The sequence below is a fragment of the Ostreococcus tauri genome (assembly GCF_000214015.3).
Source record: "Ostreococcus tauri WGS project CAID00000000 data, contig chromosome 16, whole genome shotgun sequence".
NCBI lineage: Eukaryota > Viridiplantae > Chlorophyta > Mamiellophyceae > Mamiellales > Bathycoccaceae > Ostreococcus > Ostreococcus tauri.
In genome coordinates this window covers 331,758-350,008 of record NC_014441.2, presented here as the reverse complement: position 1 = coordinate 350,008, position 18,251 = coordinate 331,758, and the positions used below count along the sequence as shown (strand labels likewise).

Genomic DNA, 18,251 nt, shown 5'->3' with positions numbered 1-18,251 from the left:
ATAATCTGAACCCAAACGTCGTAAACAAACTCCAAAGGAGAAGATATTTTCATCAATTCAGCATCGCAACACTCCACGCCTCTCGACGTCCGACGCAAATAATACCGAATACCCGTCGCCGATGGACCTCAACTCGAGCGTCGAGCGACACTCGCCCAACCCACCGTCACGCATCGCTGTGGTCGTGCTCGGCGACTTTGGGCATTCGCCGCGCATGCAGTACCACGCACTCTCGCTCGCGAACGCTGGTCACGCCGTCGACGTCGTCTCCTACGCCGAGAGCTCGCTACCGATGTGGGAGATTTCGGAACATGGGTTGATCGCGCTTCGAGCGGTCACGAGAGGACATTTTGCGTTCGCGGCGAAATGGCCGGCGGCGTGTCGGTTGCTCGTGCGAGCGATCGCGCAATTCATTCACCTGACGTTCATCTTGTGCACGATCCAGCGACCGAAGCGGATGGTCGTGCAAAACCCACCGTGTGTGCCGACATTTCTGGCGTGCGGGGTGGTGTGTTGGATGCGTGGGATTGAGTTAGTAATCGATTGGCATAACTTGGCGTTCACACTCTTTGGGATGAAATATGGATCGGAGACGAGAGTGGCAAAGATGTGCGAGCGACATGAGCGAAAGCAGGGTAAGAGGTGGGCGTCGAAGCACATGTGCGTGACAGACGCCATGAGAGAGTTCCTGGAGACGGAGTGGGGGATGACGAATGTGAGCGTGGTGAGAGATCGCGCGGCGGAGCAGTTTCGGATCGCGGCGCGCACGCGGGCAGACGCGAACAATCCGATGTGGTTTTGGAAGCAAACTAGAGTCCAGGAGGAGCTGGAGAAGTCACGCGTTGCACGCTCTGGGGATGTACTCGATCGCTACGTACGAGGTCATCACGAGAACTTGCACAGGAACAAGCCGCGAATCGTGGTAAGCTCGACTTCATGGACGCCAGATGAAAACTTTGGCATTTTGCTCGACGCCGCGATCGCATACGACGCTCGCAAGCGTACGAGCGGTGGGGTGTCATCGTATGAGAGTCCTGATTTAGTCATCATCATCACTGGCAAGGGGCCGGAGCGGGAGATGTACGAGCAAAAGATCAACACTCTCGCACTCAAACACGTGGCATTTCGCACCGTTTGGCTCGACATCGCTGATTACCCGCTCGCGCTCGCGAGTGCGCACCTCGGCGTGTGCCTCCACACTTCGAGTAGTGGATTAGATCTACCTATGAAGGTTTTGGACATGTTCGGCGCCTCACTTCCCGTCGCCGCGGTTCGATATGAAGTAGTCAAAGAACTCATTGAGGATGGCGTGAACGGCGTGCTTTTTAGCGACGCCGAGGAGCTCTGCAAACTACTTCAGAAACTTTTGTCGCGCAAGAACAAGTACATCTTGACCGCTCTGAGAGCGGGCGCGGAGAAAGCAGGTGAGTTGACGTGGAACGATCATTGGAACGAGCACGCGAAGCCGCTCTTTAGCGATTGAGATGCAAGCGTTTTAATGATATACATGATTGCTAGCTAGCTTCCGGTACCGGTAGTCGAACCGCTTCGCGCCTTGGAAAAGGGGGCAACGACAAGCGCGCGCAGAGGAAGCGCACAGAGCGCAAAAGCGCCGCACCGTGCCCACTCCCCGAGATCCATCGGCGTAGTGTGAAACACCGCGCCACCACGCTGTACGATGAGTACGTGCATGAGTAATTCGCTAGCGACGAGAAAGAGAAAGAGCTTGTTCTTCAGAATTCCTTCGAACACGTTCAGCTCCGTAGTCACCTTCCGGCAGTTGAACTGATTTGCGAGCTGCATGAGGACAAAACAACCGTAAATTTGCGTGTCGTCCGGACCGAATTCATCCAGAAGATAGGTCATCACTGTGAGTTGATAGATCACTTGCGTAAAGATCGCCACGCGCATGGTGGAGGTTATCAACTCGCCTGCGTTCGCGGGTGGTTGCCGCATCACTTCGTTACTCGGCTCTTCGGTAGCGAGAGCGAGACTGGCCAGAGAGTCTATGACCAAATTCACGAACAAGAGCTCGATTGCACTGAGTGGAGCCTGTGCATACACCAAAGCGCCGCCGGTACTGAGCAGGATGGTCGTAACATTAGCCGTCAGTTGGAACGTGATGAACTTTTCTATCGATTCAAACACGTTTCGACCGTAGCGAATGGCATCAACGACACTTGCGATGGAATCTTGAAGCAACACAATGTCCGCCGCGGACCGCGCCATCTCTGTTCCAGAGCCGAGCGCAAAACCCACCGAGCTCCGACGGAGCGCCGGAGCATCATTTTCGCCGTCGCCGCACACCCCGCATATTTGACGCGATAGCCTCGACTGTTGAATGCCAGCAGTGAGCACAAACTTATCGTTCGGCGATGCGCGTGCAAGAACACGCAAACGAGGCCAGATCTCATCGATCTTTCGTTGATCGACTTTGCCGTCGCTCGTACGAATTCTCTCTCGAAACTCCTCACCTGTCATTGTCAACGCCGAGCCGGACTCGTCCCCAGCGTCGTCCAATATCCCACATAGCTTCGCAAGGGCAGTCGCGGTGGAGAGCGAGTCCCCGGTGACCATCGTAACACTCACACCCGCTTTTTTACACAGCCGAACGCTCTCCGCCGACTCTTCTCTCAGAGGATCGCTCAGCCCGACGGCAGCGACGAGGGTGAGATCCGACTCGGCATCCGTGGCTGACATGCAACGAGCTATTTCCGTCGCGTCCTCGATCGTGATGAGGTCTCGCTCAATATCGCGATACGCCACGAGCAGGACGCGCTCGGCGTGCTCTTGCCATTCAAGAAATTTCCTTGACAGATACTCCCTCGTCACGAGATCGAGCGGTCTTGATGTGCCATCCTCAATCATGATGGTGGCACACAGATTTAGAACGTCCTGCGCCGCACCCTTTGTAACGGCACGGACGATGACGTCGCCCATCTCGTCGTCCACGGCGTCTCTAAGCGTAAAGAGTGAGCACATTCGTTTCCGCTCCGCGCTGAAAGGAAAAATCTTGACGAGCGGGAAATACTCGCGAATCGTCGCCACGAACGTTTTGTCGCCGTTCATCAAGTTGACGAAATCGAGCAGAGCGATTTCAGACTTTGGCCCTCGAAGAACTTTACCCTCAGAATCGTAAATCAGCGTGGAATTCATCGCGAGCAAGATCGATAAGAGTTTAACGACGCGCGGATCGAGCCTCGGCGTGTCTTGAGTCACCTTGCCGATCTCCGAGTTCCACGATGAGCCAGTCTTCGTGAGCGGTCCAATGTCAACGCCCGCGATCCACGCCCTGGCGACCGTCTGTTCGTTTCGCGTCAGCGTCCCCGTTTTATCGAGAAGAAGCGTCGTAATCTCGCCAGAGGTCTCCGCCGAGCCGAGCACCCTGACGAGCATCTCGACTTTCATCATGCGAGACACAGAGTAAGCCAAAGCGAGCGTCACCGCGAGCGGAAGACCCTACAATTGAAAAGTGCGTTGCGTCAGTCTCGTGCGTCGAACGTCGTGCGTCGTCTTGATCAAAAAAAATGGTCTCAGTGGGAAGTCGGCAGACAGAACAAATCGTCACAGAATTCAGCCAATGGTTCAATCATCACAGACCAGCAGAAAAAAACTGAACACGAGACATGAGACATGATAAATACGCACCTCTGGCACAGAGACCACCACGATGGTGATCGCGATGATGACGATGTGCAGTAACTCCAATTCGATCTCGGGTGGAATCCCGTCCGACATCCCGCTCGCGATGAGCGGCGCGATGAGCGATGAAGCCAAGATTACGCTAACGAACGTCGCGGCGGCAATCCCATATCGTCCTATCGTGATCGCGAGCGCCTGAAGTTGGAGCTGTAACGGCGTGAACTCCTGCGAATCAACGTCGCTGATCATCGCAGCGATTTTTCCACTAGAAGATTGCGTTCCCACGGCAATAATCATCGTTGAAGCGCGTCCTGATGTGACTTTGGAACCGCCGAATAGGACATCGCCGCGTCGCTTCTCCACCTCGTCGCTTTCGCCCGTGAGGTGACTCTGATCGCAGAGAAACGGAGCCGCGGCCTCGACGACGACACCGTCGCATGGCAATACGTCGCCCGACTGCAACTCGACGATGTCGCCACACACGATTTCACCCTTCGGCACAAGCGATCGAACGCCAGCGCGAGTGACGCTCGCCAACGTAGTCTCCTGCATGAGCGCGTTCAGGCTTAAGAACGACCGCTGTTTTTCGCTATTATTCACGCACTCGACGACGACGATGATGCTCACGGCGAGTAAAATCGCGGCTCCGTTGAGCCATGCATACGGTTCGTCCGCGACGACCGATTCCAACGCGAGACTCACAAATCCGGACGCAATGAGCACCCGAAGAGTGACGTCCTTGAGCGCCTCGCGCGCGAAGTCAACGAAAGAACTCACTTTTGCAGGTTCCACCGCGTTTGCCCCGTAACGTTTTCGATTATTCTCGATGATTTCTTCGCCCGCGACGCCAAACTCAACGTTTGAGCAAAGAGCGCTCGCGAGCTCCTCTAAAGCCTCGTCAATTTGCTCAGCGTCGCCCTCAATCCGTCCATGCGAAACTATGTGACGTAAACTGGGTTCAAGGCTCAAATTATTCAGATCGAGACCGAGTGCATCTTCGGCGTATCGATAGCTTTCACTTGCCTTGGCGTCCTTGTCGAAGGGACGTTTCGCCCGGCCTCTCACGCGCACTCCTCTGTTCGGTCGTCGTACGCGTCCGGTGCGCCGTTCGAAGCGCGATGCCGACATCGGACACTTTTTCGTGAACGACGTCATCGCGTGTCCTCTTGAGCGTCGCCAAGCGTCGGTGTGAAGACTCTGCTCAAGTCGCGTCGGTTTGCTCACGCCGACGAGACTTCCAGCGCCTCGGCGAACGCGGTGACGATGTCCTCGAACGCGCCCGTTTTGCTCGGATTGACGCGTAAAACCTTACGAGCCTCTTTTAACGCGTTTTTATCACCATCGGCACGGAACCGTTCTCGCAGGAAGGCGCCGAGGATGAGCTGCGCGCACGCACGGGCGTTCGGCGACACGGATTCATCCTTGCGCATGTCTCTCACGACGGTTTCAGCAGTACGATCACCAGCGAGGAATCGCTCAACGGCGTCGTTCAAGATCTTTACCCGGTGCGTTTCTCGAGCGTTTGTTTCTTCCGTCGACGCACCAGCGCAGAGTTTGATGAGATCGATGGAATCCGGATGTCCTGGATCGAGCATCGTAGCTCTGCATGCTCGGCGAATCGCTAGAGCGCGCGCTTCATCGGCGCCAACCATGGGCGTGGCGTTGAGTGCACATGCGGCCGCGGCGCGCTCGATGCTTGACTGCACTCTATGATCACCTCGAGGCTGGGCCTCTGGACACGCTCGAGCGGCCGCGGCGACGAGGGCGTGATTGCTTGAAGCCGACGCGAGGAGAACGAAATCTCTTCTGCATTCGGAGCATTCCGGTTGAGCGCGTGTCGCGATTAACGCTCGACGAATAGCCTCTTCGAGCGACTGCGACGGGGCGTCGGTGTCGACATTCTCGATGTCATCTCGATCGCGCACGCGCTGGAGACATCGTTCGGCGACCCGTCGAACGACACTTGCGTCTTCAATGAGCGCCATGGACGCTGAGGCGCGCGATCCAAGATCCAACGCTTGCTCGCATGCCTCGACGGCGCCCGAACGTAGACCGCGAGCTTCCGAGCATAATGCCAACGCTAGAGCCGCGCTCGCATCCGCCGGTGCGGCCTCACTCGCGCGACGCGCGGCTGCGTATGCGTCACGAGCGTGCGACGGACTTGACGCACACGACGCGAGCGCATATCCTAAATCCGCCTCGAATCCAGCGCCGAGCTGCGACGCCATTCGGAACGCCCCTCTACCTTCGTCGATATTATTTCTCGCGCAGTGCACCGCGGCGGTGACGGTCCAAGCTTCGCCCGAACTGGGATCGGCGATGCGTGCGCGATCGAGCGCCGTCGCCGCCGCAGAGACATCGCCTAAGGACAGTCGCAGTCTTCCCAGCGCGCACCAAGCTTCGGCGAACGTCGGGTCGAGCGCCGTCGCGCGATCTAGTGCGGTGACTTTCCGCTCCAATCGCACGGCCTCGTCTGAAACAGACGGATCGTCTAAGTTTGCCAGTGCAAGCCACGCGCGAGGATCTCCCGAATCAAGTCGAACGTATCCCATCGCCCGCTCCAGAGCTTTTGTTCTGAGCACGTTCGAGCACTGCGCATCGCCCAACGCAGCGCAAATGTCCGATTCAAGAACCAAAGAAGCGACGACGTCTCGCCATCGCGCGGGACGATCGTGATGGAGTTCTAACGCGCGCTCATGCGCCCGAGTCGCTGCGCGAGCCGCTTCGGCGCGCTCAGTGAGCATGGAATCGTAATCTCTCCCGTGTGCGGGATCGTTGACGAGTGCGGCGAGATAATGGACATCTCCGACGAGTTTCCAAACCGTTGCGGTCGCTTCGTCGCCCATGAGCTCGATTACGCGTGAAGCGGCGCTCTTCGCTGCTCGAAGAGACGACGCCGCTTGACCGGGCGCGCCCCAGCGCAAGGCGCCCTTGGCGAAATATGCGTGCGCGCTCGCCGATCCGAACAACGCGGCAACTCGATCGACTCCATCACTGAGCGCTTTTTCGTAACACTGGATGGCGTCGACGGACGAACCGAGAGTGAGGTGAATGTGCCCCGATTGAGCCGCCGCGTACAAATGTGCGTCGCCGAGCTCCATCGCTCGCGCGAAAGCCTTGAGCGATGCGGAATGTCGACCGAGGGCGTTGTACGCAGCACCGAGCGCCTCCCACGCGTTACCATTTTGCGACGAGACGCGGAGGACGACTTGCAGTGCGTCGACCGCGCCCTGGTGATCGCCGAGCCGGGCACACAGCGGAGCGAGCCTGTTTGCCGCCCAAGAGCATCGAGAATCAACTTTTAGAGCCGCGCGACACACCGCCACGGCCATTCTCTCATCTCCCGCGCCGAGAGCGTCAGCGAACGCCACTGGACCAGACGTCGGATCCGAGGGATCGATCGCGAGCGCTCGGGCGTGACACTTCCGCGCGCGCGCTGAGTCTCCGGCGGCGGCGCAAGACAATCCCAAATGTGCAAACGCCGCCGCACGATACGGAGATTCACCCGCGGCGCCGATCAGAAGCGCCTCGTGCGCGCTCCCTGGACCTTTCGATGTGCATAAGCTCGAGCGCCATCGAGCGACGCCGAGTCGCGCGCTCGCATCGGCCGGCGTCGTCGGACTGAGTGGTACGTCTGCAGTCGCGCCACACGCACGTTCCAAAATGTCGAGCGCTCTATCACGCGAATCTGTCGACCCGGCGAGCATGGCGAGCCATCCGAGCTCGACTTGCACGCGACGAACATTCGGGTACGCCTCCGCGGCGTCGCTTAACAGGCGCAAAGCTTCGTCGTACTCTGGAGGGTGCGCGTTGTATGCGCACATAGCTAATCCGCGCATAGCACGCGGTCCCTCCAAAGCGATGAACGCCGCTCGCGCGGGCTTGAACATCCCAGATCGTAGCATCGCCTCCGCATGCACCATTAACACTCGACGCGATGTCTTCGGTAGCGCGTCCGTAGTCACGTCGACTCTCAAAATCTTCATCGCCGTTGCGGCGCAGTGAAGCGCATGGACCTCTTCGTGTTCGCCGCCGATGAGCATGGATTCGGAAAGCGCAAGCCACCCGAGGGCGGCGGACGCGTGACTCGGTTTCGATTCGTCGTCTCCGTTGAGAGTGACGATCATGTCATCTCGTAAATCGGTTGACAACAATCCTTTCTCGCCTCGAGGAGGCTGACCAGGTCGACACGAGTGCGCGAACGCGCCACTTCGGCGCACGGAGCGCAAGGCGAGCCAACCTCGCGCCAACGCGTTCGGGCGCGATTTCTCGACGCGTGCGAGCAGTTCGATCAGAACCGCTTCATCGTTTGCATCGTTGCCGTCGTCGTCGTCCCATCCCTCTTCCTCGCAATCCAACCCGAGCTCAAGCGCGGCGACGACATCCAGCACGGAGTCACTAACGATGTCAAATGCAACGTCGCCCCATCGATCTACGAGGGATGAAGCCTCCTTTAAGAGCTCACGCGCGCTCTTCTTTGGGTCGAACTCGCAGTTGACCTGTGCCGAGAGCGAAGCGGCGAGGCGAGCGTCGAGACGATCGAATTCGGCGGCGTGTGTCCTGGAGTCAAACGCAACGTTCGCTGCGTCTTCGACCAACCACTCAGAAAGTGTCATCGTCAATGCCTCGTCGTCAACGGCGTGCGATGCACGCATACCAAGCTTACGCACGATTGCTTCTTCGCTCTTGGACGCGATCGTCGTCGAGCGCAGCATTTGTACCGCAGCTTCTCCAGCTTCCGCCGCACGCGCGTCCCGAGCCGCCAAGGCAGCTTCACACGCGCGACGCACTGCCTCGATGCGTTTCGTCTCCTCCACGCTCGCATCGCGAAAACGACCGAGCTCGCGATAAAACCCAATCGCGCGCGCCCAATCTTTTTGCTCCCACGCAAGATCGCACGCCTGCGTCAAAAACCCGACGTATTTCTCCGTCTTTCCACTCGCTCGATGCGTCTCCACGAGCGCGCTCAGAGCCCTCAACTGCCCTTCGACGTCACCCGTCTTCGCGTGCGTCTCATTCAACCCTTGATACGCCGCCGGGTGATCCCCTCTGATCCCGATCGCGCGTTCGTACGCCTTCACCGCGTCATCGCTCGCGCCTCTCGCGCAGAAAACCTTCCCGGCGACCACCCACGCCTCGTAACTCGCGGCGTCCATCTCCGTCGCCTCCCTCGCTCGCTCCAGCGCCGCATCGAGCGATCCTTCCTTCAGCGCATCGTTCGCCGATTTCAGTTTTCCAATCAACCGCGCCTTTTCGCTCGACATGTCACCCGTCTGGTCTCCCGTCGGCTCGTCCGTCCGTCCGCGCGCCGTCCGTCTCGCGTCTCGCGCCCCTCACCCACCTCGCTCGCGCCCGGATCACCCGAACAACGTCTGCACCGCCATGTACGCGCACAGGGCGCTGACGAAGGGCGATAATCGCTCGCCCACGCGCGCGGCTTTCCAGAAGACGCCTCGGAAGCCAGTGCGATGTGAATCGATCAACCCAGGGGCGCGAAGTTTGACGTACGTGCAGGCGCAGACGAAGAGAGCGAGCGTGGAGACGAAGGATTTGAAGTCGAACAGGGCGGACATCGACCGGGGGGCGCGTTTGGGTCGATGGTGACGGTGGCGCGGATGAATGGGGATGTAGGCGGGATGCGCGCGGGGCGAGCGCTCGGCGCGGAGGCTGATGACGGTGAAATGGTGATTACGCGCACGCTATGACGGTGAAATGGTGATTACGCGAACACTATGATGGTGTGGTATCACCGGGTCGAGTCCATGGTGTAACGGAGGATGAGGACGAAACATAACAGCGCGGCGGCGCCGAAGACGACGATGAAGTCAATGAATTGATGCGTCGGCGACGCGAACTCCTTGGCTGCCGTGAGAATGGCGTCGCGATTGTCGACGATCCAGCGGTGTACGTGGAGCTTTTTTAGGGCGATCTGGACGATGATGCTCGCGTCGGGTTGTGAGGTGAGGATCATGTCGTAGTATCGCTTGGCGAGGTGGAGGTCCTTTTGCATGCCGATGCCGTGCTCGTGCATGTGCGCGAGGTTGAACATGGCGTGCGGATTTCTCTGCTCGCTTGCCTGACGGTAAGCCGCAATCGACTTGGTGAGCGACACGCTCGTGCCGTGACCGTAGAAGTACGCGTCGCCGATGCGGAGCAATGACTTAACGTTGCCCTGTTTCGCCGCGAGCCGGTGGTAATGGAGCGCTCGCGTGGCCGTCGGTGGCGCCAACGGGTTCTCGGATGTGTCATCGCGGAATCGTCCATCGTCTCCGCGCTTGCTCTCGAGCAAGAACGCAGCGTTTGCCTGCGCTATTTCGAGCCCCATCTCTGCCATCTTCATGTACCGAAGGAGCGCGCCTCGATAATCACGACGCATGTACGCCGCGTACGCGTGCTCCATCATTGTCACCCATCTCCCACGTTCGGCGAGCTGCTTGAGCAGCGAGCTCGCCGAGGCGCAGGACGACGGAAATCCCATCCCGTTCAACTGCATCATGGCTAAGTTATACGTCGCAACCTCGTGGCCGACGTGCGAGGCGATGTTGAAGTTATGGTACGCCTTTGTGAAATCCTGCTTGACGCCTATTCCACGCAGATGGAGGACAGCAAGAAAGTACCTGGCATCCGCTAAACCTTGCTCGGCGGCTTGATTCAGGTACTTCACCGCCGTTCCGTGGTCTTGTTCCACGCCGTGACCTGCGAGCGTCATGTAACCCAAGCCGTATCGACCCATGGCGTTGCCCTTGGTCGCCGCCTTGTGGAACCAGTGCAAGGCGGTTTCATTGTTCGCGTCGACGCCGAACCCGTTGGCGTACATGTTCCCTAAATTCGCCATCGCCGCCGCGTCTCCCGCGTTTGCGGCTTCGCTGAGGTATTTACGCGCAGCGTCGATGTCTTTGCGCAAACCCCGAGCGCCGAGCGCATACAATCGGCCCATCGTCACCTGCGCGTTGACGTTGCCCATGTCGGCACTGTACCGATAATACTGCACCAAGTCCCGCTCGCGCTTCGCCGCGATGTTGCTCCCACTCATGTCTGCACTCAGTCGGTGCTTTTCAATCTGAAACGGTAAAATCCCAGGCGTGCGCTTTGCCGCCTCGTCTGCGACGATTTTCGCCGCCTCGTGATAGTACAGCGTCGCGCTCTCGCACGAATCCGGCACATCGATCCCTTGCTTGTGTCTGTACCCGAGCGCCATCATTGCCGGCACGCTCCCACCGTTCGCGGCGAAGTAATAATGCAACACGCTTTTCGCCCCGTCCCTCGGCGCACCGTTCCACCCGCTGGCGTACGTAAAACCCAACTCCTCGTGCGCGTCCGCGTTTCCCAGCTCCGCCGCCCGACGCAGCGCCGCCATGGCACCGCGTTCGTCCATACCGATCGAATCGATCAATCCGTACCTGCGAGCGAACCCCAGCGCGTACCACGCCTCGCCATCTTCCCATCCCGCGGCATCGCTCGTCTCGTCGCCCTCGACGTACCGCGACACCCAAGCAAAGGCTCGCCGGCGCTTCCGGTTCGCCGCCGACCTCGACGATCCGCTCGCCCGCACCCGTCGCCTCTCGTCCACGTCTTCCTCTCTCAACAACTCGGCTATGTTTTCCAATCGAATCTTCTCGAACTCGGACGTCACGTCCGACGCCCCATCCGTTTCCATCGACTTTTCCGTCGCCGCGCTCGCCGCCGAACCGCCCGAGGCGTCCCGCTCGGAGGCGTCATCACCCATCTTCGACGCATCCAACCTCGCAACATCGCCGGACGCGTCGCGATCGACCCCCAAAAATTCATCGCTTTCCACGTCACCCATCACATCCTCGTTCGCCCGCGCGACGATCGCGAAAACGAACGAAACCATCGCGACAAGCACCATTCGCGCCACCCATCCTCGACGATGCATTCGCCCTTTCCCGCCGCGTCGTCCCCCGCGCGCCCACGCGCGCGTCCACTCCGTCGCGATCGTCGCACGTGGCATCGATCGGGGCGTTCGTTCGTCCTCGAACGCCCTCGACGCGCGCGCGCGCGGCGCATTCGTGTCAATGTTCGGTGACGTCCGTTTGGGAATCGTTGAATTCCGTAATCCCGTCACACGCCGACGCGCGCGATGCCGCGCGCGAACGCGTCTCGCGCGAACGCGCGCGCGGAGACGGCGATCGGGAACCTCTTCGCCGACGTCGAGGGCGACGGGACGCTCGAGGCGTTGGCACCGACGGGGAAAGGATCGAACGCGGTGAACGAACGAACGATCACGACGACGACGACGACGACGACGACGACGCACGCGAACGCGTCTATGGGACGGACATGTAAGGAGTGTGGAACCGCGCGGACGTCTAAGTGGCGTAAACCGCTGAGCGGTGGATTCGGCGACGGGGAGCGAGTGTGCAAGGCGTGTTTTCAAAAGCAGAGGCGGAAGGAGTGCGCGAGCGGGGCGAGCGGACGACAATGCGCGTGTTGCGGAGAGACGCGATCGAGAGGTGAGTGGGTGAAGGCGAAACGAGAGTTGTGCGACGCGCGTGAGGATGTTTTGGTGGAAGGGGACGTGTGGTGCACGAAGTGTCATCTCAAGAAGAAGGCGAAGAAGTTGGAGAAGGTTGGCGCGGAGAAGACGTGTCCGAAGTGTGACGCGTCGCGAGTGGGTTTGAAGTTGGTGACGAACCCGGATGCGAAGGAGGTCGCGACGCTGCCGAAGATTTGTACGACATGTTACGCCAAGGCGAGGTATCGTGATAAGTACGCCAAGCGCAAGTGCGCGCAGTGTAAGACGAAGAATATCGACAGAGGGGAAAAATGGCATCACCTTCCGCCTGAGGAGAACGATGAGAAAAGAGACAAGTGGGTATGTCCGAATTGTCATTACGCTCGCAAAAAGCTGGAATGGCGCGCGGCGAAGATCGGGCAGATACAAGCAAGCGTCGCTTTCGGCGCGGCGTCGACGGGAAAGAGCAACGGCGTCATCGGTCACTGCGACATCTGCGGGCACGACAAACCGTCGGGACAGTGGCGTAAGATCGACGGCGGTAGCGCGTGCTCGGCGTGTTACCAGCGACGGTGGCGCAAGGAGGCACGAGAGGAATTGGAAAATGCGGGGGAGAGCAACACCGGCGAGCGCCTCGTATCCGTATAAAAAGAGTCATCAAAGAATATAAGAAATCATCAAGTCGCAAGTCACTCCGACAAGATTGTCGCTACTTTCTCGCGCACGCGGTTCCATCGATCGACATCCATCGCCGCCCCCCGAATCTGCACCACTTCCGCGCCCGCGGCGCACCCTGCGTCGCTGCACTGCTGAAGCGACCCGCCAACGAGGTACGCGTACAAGAACCCGCTCGTAAACGTATCGCCGGCGCCCGTGGTATCAATCGCGACCACGCCCTCGGCTAGAGACTCCGCGCGCGCACCCTCGGCGTTCATCGATACGCACCCGCGCTTCCCGCGTGAGCACGTCGCCACCTTAACGTGACGCAACAACCACTCGAGCGCCGCCGTCTCCGTCTCCGCGTCCGGCCGCTCGACGTCGCGCCCGTTCTCCACGATCCCGCTCGCACTCACCAGCTCTCTCGCCTCGTCCTCATTGCAGAACACCACGTCAATCATTCCCGACTCCAATATCTCCCGAAGCGCCGCGCGACATCCGCGAACGACCTCGAACGAGGCTAAATCCAAGCTCACCAGCGCTCCATTCGTCTTGGCCACCTCGCACGCGCGTCGTAACACATCTGGTCTATACAGCGCGTAGCCCTCCGCGTGCAACACGTCCGCCCTCCGTAACTCCTCGATCGGTAAATCATCCACCGTCGTCGTCGCGCTCGCCCCCAGCGACGTCCGCATCGTCCGCTGACCGTTTTCATCCACCAAGCACACGCATCGCGCGCTCGTCAACTCTCCCGCCGAGCTCTCATCCTCTCCCGACCTCGATCGCGTCGTCAAAGACGCGCTCGACACTCCATCACGCGATAAAGCCAGCGCGTACGCCCGTCCCACGTCGTCGTCCGCGATTGTGCCGATCAACGCGCACGTCGCGTTCGCGTCCAACGCCGCGAGCCCTTTCAACACATTCGCGGCGCTCCCGCCCGGTGTCGTCGACACGTCATCCGTCGGTAACGCGCGCACGATGTTTGTGAGGACATCACCGGTGACGACGACGCACCCGCCAATCTCCACGGGCGCGTGCGAAGCGCTCGGTTCGGAGCCGCCGCGCGTCCCGGAGAGGATTTCGCACGCGCAGCTACGCGAGAGACGACACAGGACATCCGTGACGGGATCTCCGAGACCGAACACCACGCGGGGAGTCATGCGTGGGGTACTTGTGCGCGTGGTGTGGTCGGAGCGGGATTTGGATGAGAGTGGCGTGACCGGGTGCGCGTCGTGATGTACGGGTGGCGCGGCGACGCGTGACGGCTGGGACCTTGAGATCAATGCCGAGACGGATTTCGTTACAACAACGCCACGCGCGGGGATCTTGAAAGAATAGGCTGTGTGCTAGAAATGCCTGGTACCAGTTTATGATAGTTTCCTCGAAATCGGAGGAATTTCGGACGTCGAAGTATTCGTCCGCGCTCTAGTGCGCCTCCGCATACGGCCGTGGCTCGAGCAGTGAGAGCAACACCGGAAGGAAGAGCAAACCACCGGTGACGACGACGCACCCGCCAATCTCCACGGGCGCGTGCGAAGCGCTCGGTTCGGAGCCGCCGCGCGTCCCGGAGAGGATTTCGCACGCGCAGCTACGCGAGAGACGACACAGGACATCCGTGACGGGATCTCCGAGACCGAACACCACGCGGGGAGTCATGCGTGGGGTACTTGTGCGCGTGGTGTGGTCGGAGCGGGATTTGGATGAGAGTGGCGTGACCGGGTGCGCGTCGTGATGTACGGGTGGCGCGGCGACGCGTGACGGCTGGGACCTTGAGATCAATGCCGAGACGGATTTCGTTACAACAACGCCACGCGCGGGGATCTTGAAAGAATAGGCTGTGTGCTAGAAATGCCTGGTACCAGTTTATGATAGTTTCCTCGAAATCGGAGGAATTTCGGACGTCGAAGTATTCGTCCGCGCTCTAGTGCGCCTCCGCATACGGCCGTGGCTCGAGCAGTGAGAGCAACACCGGAAGGAAGAGCAAACCGTGCGCCAAACCGAGCGTGATGCACAGGAAAAGCTGCTTGAAGAAGGTTTGGAAGACGTATGAATCGGAAGATCCGAGGATGAGGACGGCCATGAAGGTAGACATGGCGCCGTTCCAGACGGCGACGCCCATGTCCTCAAGCGTGCGCACGATGCGCTCGTTGGGAGTGCCAAGCTTCTCGAGGTACGCGCGTCCGATGTGCGCGGAGTAATCGACAGAGAGACCGAGAGCAATAACGAGCATGATCACGGTGACAGAATCGATAGTGAGCCCCCAGAAGTGCATGTAACCGACGATATTGACGAAAATCATGACAAGCGCCAAGGAGACGCTGATGACGGTTTTGAACTCAACAACGAGAAGGGCGATGATGCCGAAGCACGCCACGATCGTGATGGAGAGGTTTTGAATCGCCTCACCCGTGATGGACTTGTACTGCTCGTAGTTCAACCACTCGCGGCCGAACGGGAAGATTTTGTCGTTGTTGCCGCTGACGGAGGCGATTTGCTCGCGCAACGTGTCCATCGCCTTGACGTTGATGTTTGATTCGTCCGTCTTGATGTGTTTCCCATGCACTCGAGACGTAATGATCTTCGTCGGCGAGGAAGTGCTATCGAAGACGACGTCATTTTTGTACTTTGATCCCCCGCTCGAGGTCGTGTCCGCGAGCCAGGAGTTGAGGGCGGTGACGTAGTTTGAGTCACTCCAGGACTGAGATGTGAGCCCTGAGCTGTTTCTGTACGTGTAGAACTCGTCCACCCACGAGCGCACGGAATCAGTGACGACGTACTGATTTGCCTTGAACGTAGTGACGGCGTTACGGAGAACCGCATCGCCCGCGGTCAGGTCGGTCAGGTCGAGGCTGGACTTTGTGTACAGTTCGACGTCGTCTCCGTACACGGTGAAGTAGGCGTCTCGGTCCGCAAACCACAACTTGAGGTACGAGTCGTCCGGAATGAAGTTGTTCACGTCGGCGTCGACCTTAATCTTGGTCGCGCCGATGATACCGCCGATCGTCATCGCAGAAAAGAAGGTAACGACGAAAATCTTGACCTTCAGGTTACCCAACCGCGTACCAATGGTTTGGCCCAGGAGTCGCTGCAACATAGACTTCTGCGTCTTGTGCGGTTGGCAGCAGGTGCAGCACGCCTCGGCCGGGCACGACAAGCAGCAGAAAACGTCACCTTGGCGCTTCGCCTTGCGTCTCTCGTCCAGAGCGACGCACGCGGTGAAGAAGGTGACCTGGTAAAAGTAATCAAAGAAGATGCCGAGCGCCGCATAGTAGCAGAAGTTTTTCAATGCGGGCAAGGACGTGGAAGAGCCGATGAGGAACGCGATGACGTCCGTGATGGAGGTCACGGTCACGCTCATACCTGCGTATCTCAGAGTACGACCCATACGCTCGACAGGATCAACGCGGGCCTCGACGTTGTCGTACGCATTGACGATGACAAACATGTCGTCGACGCCGACGCCGAGGAGCAAGAATGGCAAGACGTTCATGAGCGGTGAGAAGAAGAGACCGAAATAAGAGCCCAGACCGTACGCGGACGCAAGCGCCATGCCAATGGAGATGATTCCCGCCAAGGTGACGCCGACGCGAGAGCCGACGCACCCTTGATCCCATTTGCTGAGCGTCAGCGCAGCGTATGCAAGGATGAGGAAGAGCGCGATCTGGAGCTTGGTGAGGTCTCGGTTGATCGTGGACCCGAATTCATCGCCGAACGAGCGCGCGGTGACATAAGAGACCTTGAAACCGGCCGGCGGAGAAGCCTCAAAGATTTCGAGAACCTTGGAGTCAAACGCGTCGCCTTTTTCGTCAACGTAGTCACCCTTCTTCAACACGTCGTTGTTCTTGAACAGGTACGTGAGCGACAGTGCATTGGCCCGAACGTTCCCGGAGGAATCGTACGTCACGCCCCCGGCCACGCTCGAGAGAAGAATCTTGGAGTTATCCGTCGGATTCATCAGAGGGTCCGCCTTCATCACGGTGTCGATGGCCGTCTGGTTTGCATACCCCGCGGCGTTCGAGAACGCGTCCAGAGCGCTCTTGGCGTAGCAGCTCGCCCCGAATCGATAGCAGTGATCGTTGTACCCGTACGTCGCGCCTTCCCACGTGATCGATACCGCGCTCACGCCTGTCGCAACGGTCCGCAGCGCAGTCAATCCCTCCGGTGTCAGCACGTTTGACCCATCCGTCTTGGTCAAAATCGCCTGTGCGAATCGCGTCTCCGCGCCGTAATACGTATCAACGAACGTCTTATCGTCCTGCGCCGGCGTGTCCGTGGGCACCCACAGCCTATCGCCGCGGTTCTCGTTCTTCAACCCGGGGTACCCAACCCCGCCGCTGAAAATCACACACAAAACCACCGTGCACGCGATCATCGTCCACGGTCTCGACGCGCTCGCCCTACCGAGCGCGTAGAACTTCTTTCCGAAGAAACCATTCACGCCGTTCGCGAGCTTATCGCCGCACGTCGACGGGAGCTCGACGCTTGTCGTCTTTTCATTCAATTGCACTTTTCCGAACGCGACGTCCTCGAGCGTCTCGCCGTCTCTGTTCCCGCTCGCGCTCGGTCGCGCGGCGACGATGACCTTGGGCGGGACGTTATCCATCGCGCGCGGCGGTCGACGGGCGTCAGGAACGCGCACCCGGTCGCGCAGTGACGACGGTGGCTCGAAAGGGCATCTTGTCGACGTCACGCGTTTTCGCTCCAATTTTGGCACGCCCTGGACGCGTTGGCTAGTGGCGGGCGCGAGGTGCACGAATGTGGGCGTTACAGAGCGTTAGGCGGTCGGTACATCGGCGTCGTCGGTGGAAACGGTGCACACGGCTAAGGTGTGACGACCGCCGCAGGAGATTTTGAGCGCTTTCCAGCGCTTTCCGTTCGGGAGCGGGGGGAAGGCGACTCGGGACGGGACGCCGCACGTCGACGACGACGGGTCCCGGATGACGCGTCCGAGTCGTCCGAGCGTGGTTCGACCCCAAGATAAGACATTTCCTTCGGCGGTAATGGCGCACGAGTGCGAACCGCCGAGGGCGATGTCGGCGATGAAGACAGATTCGTCGAGTTCGACGAGTTTGGGAACGACTTTGTCCTTGACGTCGTCGCCGTGACCGAGTCGACCGTATTCACCTCGGCCCCAGGTGTAGAGCACGCCACCCGCGGTGACGGCCGCAGAGTGCCACCCACCAGCGGCGATTTTGACCACGCCTAAGCGCCCAAACGTTTCGATGACGCGGCAGACGTCCGCGGCTCCCGTCGCGCCCAAACCGAGCTGACCGTACGAACCGTTACCGTAACTCATCACCTCGCCATTTCGCGTGCGCATGAGCAAGTGAAACGCCCCAGCCGCTATTTCCACGACGTGTTTGTCTTTAGCGTCGAGCTGTCGCGGAGCCGTGCGCGGCTCATCATCCTCGGAAGTTTGTCCCCACTCGAACACTCTGCCGTCGTGCAGGAGCGCGAACGAGCTCATGCCGCCGCA

The 18,251-nt window shown here is 59.6% G+C and overlaps 9 protein-coding genes across 9 annotated transcripts; 2 read left to right on the top strand and 7 right to left on the bottom strand.

The window, feature by feature from the left end:
• Nucleotides 1-121: 121 nt before the first annotated feature.
• OT_ostta16g02020 (Asparagine-linked glycosylation protein 1-like) lies at nt 122-1,483 on the top strand (the record flags this gene model as incomplete). Its single annotated transcript, XM_003083618.2, has 1 exon — nt 122-1,483. The coding sequence occupies one exon, from the start codon at nt 122-124 to the stop codon at nt 1,481-1,483; it is 1,362 nt and encodes a 453-aa protein (XP_003083666.2).
• Nucleotides 1,484-1,518: 35 nt separating this feature from the next.
• Nucleotides 1,519-4,797, bottom strand: OT_ostta16g02015 (Cation-transporting P-type ATPase, C-terminal; the record flags this gene model as incomplete). Its single annotated transcript, XM_022985569.1, has 2 exons — nt 1,519-3,459; nt 3,649-4,797. 2 exons carry the CDS (start codon nt 4,795-4,797, stop codon nt 1,519-1,521), a joined length of 3,090 nt encoding a protein of 1,029 aa, XP_022840363.1.
• Nucleotides 4,798-4,862: 65 nt separating this feature from the next.
• OT_ostta16g02010 (Tetratricopeptide repeat) lies at nt 4,863-8,906 on the bottom strand (the record flags this gene model as incomplete). The annotated part of the gene is made up of 1 exon (XM_022985568.1): nt 4,863-8,906. One exon carries the CDS (start codon nt 8,904-8,906, stop codon nt 4,863-4,865), a length of 4,044 nt encoding a protein of 1,347 aa, XP_022840362.1.
• A 93-nt stretch (nt 8,907-8,999) lies between these two features.
• On the bottom strand, nt 9,000-9,215 carry OT_ostta16g02000 (Protein of unknown function DUF1242; the record flags this gene model as incomplete). Its single annotated transcript, XM_022985567.1, has 1 exon — nt 9,000-9,215. One exon carries the CDS (start codon nt 9,213-9,215, stop codon nt 9,000-9,002), a length of 216 nt encoding a protein of 71 aa, XP_022840361.1.
• Nucleotides 9,216-9,388: 173 nt separating this feature from the next.
• On the bottom strand, nt 9,389-11,497 carry OT_ostta16g01990 (Sel1-like; the record flags this gene model as incomplete). Its single annotated transcript, XM_003083613.2, has 1 exon — nt 9,389-11,497. One exon carries the CDS (start codon nt 11,495-11,497, stop codon nt 9,389-9,391), a length of 2,109 nt encoding a protein of 702 aa, XP_003083661.2.
• A 246-nt stretch (nt 11,498-11,743) lies between these two features.
• OT_ostta16g01980 (Zinc finger, GATA-type) lies at nt 11,744-12,766 on the top strand (the record flags this gene model as incomplete). Its single annotated transcript, XM_022985566.1, has 1 exon — nt 11,744-12,766. The coding sequence occupies one exon, from the start codon at nt 11,744-11,746 to the stop codon at nt 12,764-12,766; it is 1,023 nt and encodes a 340-aa protein (XP_022840360.1).
• Nucleotides 12,767-12,807: 41 nt separating this feature from the next.
• OT_ostta16g01970 (Carbohydrate/puine kinase, PfkB, conserved site) lies at nt 12,808-13,935 on the bottom strand (the record flags this gene model as incomplete). The annotated part of the gene is made up of 1 exon (XM_003083611.2): nt 12,808-13,935. The coding sequence occupies one exon, from the start codon at nt 13,933-13,935 to the stop codon at nt 12,808-12,810; it is 1,128 nt and encodes a 375-aa protein (XP_003083659.2).
• Nucleotides 13,936-14,696: 761 nt separating this feature from the next.
• OT_ostta16g01960 (Sterol-sensing domain) lies at nt 14,697-17,378 on the bottom strand (the record flags this gene model as incomplete). The annotated part of the gene is made up of 1 exon (XM_003083610.2): nt 14,697-17,378. The coding sequence occupies one exon, from the start codon at nt 17,376-17,378 to the stop codon at nt 14,697-14,699; it is 2,682 nt and encodes an 893-aa protein (XP_003083658.2).
• A 171-nt stretch (nt 17,379-17,549) lies between these two features.
• Nucleotides 17,550-18,242, bottom strand: OT_ostta16g01950 (Regulator of chromosome condensation, RCC1; the record flags this gene model as incomplete). Its single annotated transcript, XM_003083609.2, has 1 exon — nt 17,550-18,242. The coding sequence occupies one exon, from the start codon at nt 18,240-18,242 to the stop codon at nt 17,550-17,552; it is 693 nt and encodes a 230-aa protein (XP_003083657.2).
• Between the last annotated feature and the right edge of the window lie 9 nt (nt 18,243-18,251).